The following is a 4,829-nucleotide window of genomic DNA, read 5'->3' on the forward strand; positions in this document are numbered from 1 at the left end:
AAATTTGAGAGAAAATTTAGATGATAGGAAGAATAGATGTGTAGTGTGTGAAATGAGGATGCGTTTAAGAGTATTTATAGAGTAAAAAAATTAATAAAAAAACAAAAAAATTATATAAAAAACAAAAAAAACGATAATAATACCGTTACAAAATATTTTTTTTTTAATTTCGAAATTTTTTTTTAAAAAAATATTTATTGCGTCAGCACGTGACGACGCCCACTCGCGGGCCGGCGAGTGGGCGTCACGCACGACGCCGGGCTGCGCCACGTCGCCTAGGCGCGTGGCGAGACAGCCCGTCTCGTAGCTCGCCGGGACGAGATGGAGGCTGCAACGCGTCTCGCCGGCATCCCGTCTCGCCGGGACGAGACGCGAGACGCCGGCGAGACCCGTTGTGGATGGTCTTACTCTCTCTTACCTTTCTTCTCTCTTCATCTCTCTACCTTTTTCATTTTTTCACTTTATTCTCTCTTTACTTAACTCACCTAACACAATTTTTCTTAATCTCCGTACCGTAAAGAAATGCTTCCATTACTATGGAACGGAGGGAGTAGTATTTATTAATAGAAAAGAACTCACTATCAACGCGAATCATATATTGAAAAACAATACTACAAAACAAATAAGAATAGCCAAAAAGCCAGAAAATGTTTGGATCGAAGAAAATACAAGAAAACCACTAAAACATGTCAGTCTGATCATCAGCAGGTTCTACATAAATATCCACATCTAAATCAAGAATTTTTTGCAAAACTTCAAAATCAAGGTTTTAAATGGACCCATTATATACAAGAAATTGGTCCAATATCACATACTACACAAGCACCACCACAATACTCAACAATTCCACAAACAGTATAATTTATTTTTTTTCACAAGGGCTGCTGATATTCAGGATTGTAAGCAAGAGCCTCCCTGTAGATGAGCTCCTTCATCTGCTCCTCTGTCAATGCATGTTGTTCAAAGTCGAAGTTGAAGGGCGTCTCACAAACAGGCTCGTCGCTGATGTCATGGAGCGAGTTGAGGTATGGATGCGCCAACGCACCTTCAACTGATATCACAGGATAGCAAAAATGGATGAGATAATAATAGGTCCACATTTGGTAAAAACTACTTATTTGACAAGCTTAAATTCGATATAAAAATGGAAACCTGTATGATCGACCCTTGGCACGGCACAAGCATTCATGCTTAATGTTTTTGACGATAACAACTCATCCAAAAAAAATTGAACTCTAATGTCATCAATGATATAAATCCATAGGTTCCATCTTATAACAAAGAGTAACTATATAGTGACTTCAGTTCTCTCTTACATCGATATCATTAATGACATAAATTCATGGGTTCCATCTTAAAATAGTAATAAGTGTAGTAGCCTATGCAAAATTATATACTGATTTCAGTTCTCTTTTTACACCGATGGGACATTTGTTTCATTTTGCCAGCACAAAAGGGTTGTATAGCATTACTTTCTATACCACCGTAAAAGTATATCGTAAATTTATGGAAGATAAGAACAGCTCTGATGTGCCATACCTGTGATCCTTTGTCTAGGATCGAAAGTTAGCATCTTCTCAACGAGATCAATGGCAAGGGGGTTCACATGATGAAACTTCTCGGTAAATGATTGCCGGCTATAAGGGGGGAGCTGCCTAATGTATCTTTTTGCATTTTCATTCAGCAATCCTAACTCAGCTTCAGATGGAGTGCCAATCATCTGCAAGTGAAGGAAAACCCTTGTTGATACTTGTCATAGTAGCTTATACGAACGAATCACACATCGTTTTCACATGAAAGTGCTGAATAACATATAAGTGAGAGACCCCTTTTTTTTTAATCGTGGTTTTGGATTAAGTTAGGGCTCCTAAATTATGTGCTTATGTGCTTCTGAGAAACCTAGATTACTAACATGAGCAATGCAATATCACAAATCATAGACTTCAATGTAAACTAGATACCTCCATCAAAAGGCGCAACTGATGTACATGATCTCTGCCCGGAAACAATGGTTTTCGATCCATCAGTTCCATGAAAATGCACCCAACGGACCATACATCAATCGCTGTAGTGTAGTCAGATGAATTTAACAACAGCTCTGGTGCCCGATACCACCTTGTAACCACATACTCCGTCATGAAGTCACTTTCAGATGTGACGCGCGCCAATCCAAAATCACAAATTTTCAGGTCACAATTTGCATTAAGCAGAAGATTGCTAGGCTTTAAATCCCTATGGAGAACATTTGCTGAATGTATGTACTTCAATCCTCGGAGAATCTGATACAAGAAATACTGTACAACCACGAAGTCAAATTAGTTTACAAAAGAGGATTTTAGTACAAGAACTGTCGAAATGCGTCCACAGACAACACAAAATAATTTTGACATGACAAAAACGGCTATAACCTTTGGCAGTGAAAAATTATTTTAATTATATGGAAGGTGATAGCATTGACTTTATCTTTTGAAGCTTAATCATATTATCACTAGAGTTTCCAAGGAAAAATGATTTTAATTAGCTGAGTGAAATTTGAGTCACACAAAGTGTTGTAATGTCAAGTTAAACAAGAAGACATTTTTATGGCTGTGCAAAAATAATGACCAAGTAAGCAGCAATGGTAATCATATGCATATTAAATCAAACAATTGAAATATAACCTGGCAATGTTCCTCTGACAAAGCTTGATTAGAACGGATGATTTGGTGGAGATCAGTGTCCATAAGTTCATATGCAATATAAACATCATTAAATGCCTCTCGTTGAGGCGGTGGAATTATATCTCTGATGGCAACAACCTGTGGCAAATATTATTTTCATTATTCCTACAATCCTTAAATCTGTAGGAACCCTCCTCGACGTCAGCTAATATATAATTTTGTGAACCATAGAGTCTAGTCATTGTCAATGTCAACTCCCATTTAGTCGTACTATGAGGGTGTATAAGGCTAAAATACTATGATTAAATCCAATTTTTGCTCTAAGTGCTGCTGGTCTATCATCAATGTTCCAATCTTTCTTTTCCTTCTTTCTTTCTTTTATTTGGTATCATGTCATTAGTCATGTACATATATAAGTAAGGAGCTAGAAAGAGTGTTAAGCGGCTAAACCTCATCAACTTCACAAGAAAAGATTAAAAAAAAAGTTGACCAGAAATGGAACCTAAGGTTAAGATTTTAGGTTATGCTAAGTCGAAAAATAAACATACTTAGTTGATAACTAACAACGCATTTGAGCATGACATGGACAAACCCTACTGAAATCAGTACCAAAGCTTTCATCTCACATTCAAGATTCACATTAAATAATCTCAAATAGGCCAATCCTATTACACTAGGTCATCTCTATTAATTAACAATAAAAAACATTAGAACAGGTGTCGCAAGTGTATATATCATTCTAAAACAAAAAAAAATTGATATCAAAGAAACCGAAGACCAGCTAGCTCATTTCACATGGCGACAGCATATTGCACAAAACTACTAAAATTCTATTCCTCTTTCAATAAAGGAGACTTTCCCCTGAAAAGTAGCTGTTCTACAAAAAGCATTCTTGCTAACTTTTTTTTAACTCTAACTAATTCATTGAATTATATCCCAATCTCATTCTAAACTAAATTTATACATATCATACACAAGTACCAGTTCTACAAAAAACGCAATCTTGATAACTTTTTTCATCTCTAACTAATTCATTGAGTTATATCCCAATCTCAAAGCATGAGATCAAATTAACAAATCATAGACAAGTACCAGTTCTAAAAAAGAAATCTTGATAAGTTTTTTCATCGAACTAATTCATTGATTTTATATCCCATTCTCATACTAAATCAAATTTATACATACACAAGAAAGAAAGATATTAACATAATTTGTTTCTATCTAAAAAAGAACTGCAATTTCCAAATATTAGACAAAATGAAACGTCTTCAACTAGAGCAATATATTAGTCAATGGACTAAAAATCCCAGCTTTCTAAACAATCAAAAACTCAAGCATAAGAAACTCCAAAATCCCCAAATTAAAAGTCAAGCCAGAATTCAGAAATTCAAGCAAAAACGAAATTTCAAAGCTAATTAACACTGACATTTTCATGATCCATGTGTCGAAGAAGCTTGATCTCACGCAAAGTCCTCTTGGCGTCGATTTTATTGTCGAAAGCATTCGCAATCTTCTTCAACGCCACATGCTCATTCGTCTCCGCATTCAAAGCAGAGCTTTATCCAGAAAATCCGAACAATCAATCAATTGATTAACAAATTAGAATAACAAATTGAGTAATTGAGTGGAAGTGGAGAGTGGAGGATGAGCTACCAAACGATGCCGTATGCCCCTTTCCCGATAGGCATGATTGGGGGTTTGTATTTGGCGGTGACCTCGAAGATGTTTCCGAATATATTGTATTGGATGAATCGGCCGCCGTGGCTGAACACCGCCGGTATATGATCCACCGGAGCTTGCGGCTGCTGGTGGTGCGGCGGCTCTGCTTCCGACATGACTGTGTCCGCGGCCGCCGGAGCTCCGCCATCCATCTCTGTATGTGTGTGTAGTTGAAAATAATTAAAATTGAAAAGTAAAGAAAATTATGTAGCACTCTCTCTCTAGAATTTATATGCACATTTTTTTTCTATTTTTCTCTGTTCTTATCATTATATATGACCTTAATTTAAGTGCTAAATTCTATAATTAATATTGTATTCTCATAAGGGGTCCCACTCCCACTCCTCGAGTGATTTGGTTTTACGATATTAATTAATTAATTAATTAATTCAATAAAAATATTGATTTATATAAGAATCCATGTAAAAAATGGAACAAATAAATTAATGT

General features: G+C 36.1%; 1 protein-coding gene across 1 annotated transcript; it reads right to left on the bottom strand.

Annotated features, from left to right (window-relative positions):
- Positions 1 to 650: 650 nt before the first annotated feature.
- LOC121782889 (mitogen-activated protein kinase homolog MMK1) lies at positions 651 to 4,618 on the bottom strand. Its single transcript, XM_042180878.1, has 6 exons — positions 4,314 to 4,618; positions 4,087 to 4,216; positions 2,661 to 2,798; positions 1,962 to 2,294; positions 1,540 to 1,720; positions 651 to 1,051 (listed from the first exon to the last, which is right to left on the bottom strand). Exons 1-6 carry the CDS (start codon positions 4,529 to 4,531, stop codon positions 873 to 875), a joined length of 1,179 nt encoding a protein of 392 aa, XP_042036812.1. The 5' UTR covers positions 4,532 to 4,618; the 3' UTR covers positions 651 to 872.
- Positions 4,619 to 4,829: the final 211 nt, after the last annotated feature.

This window comes from Salvia splendens, chromosome 20 (genome assembly GCF_004379255.2).
Source record: "Salvia splendens isolate huo1 chromosome 20, SspV2, whole genome shotgun sequence".
Taxonomy (NCBI): domain Eukaryota; kingdom Viridiplantae; phylum Streptophyta; class Magnoliopsida; order Lamiales; family Lamiaceae; genus Salvia; species Salvia splendens.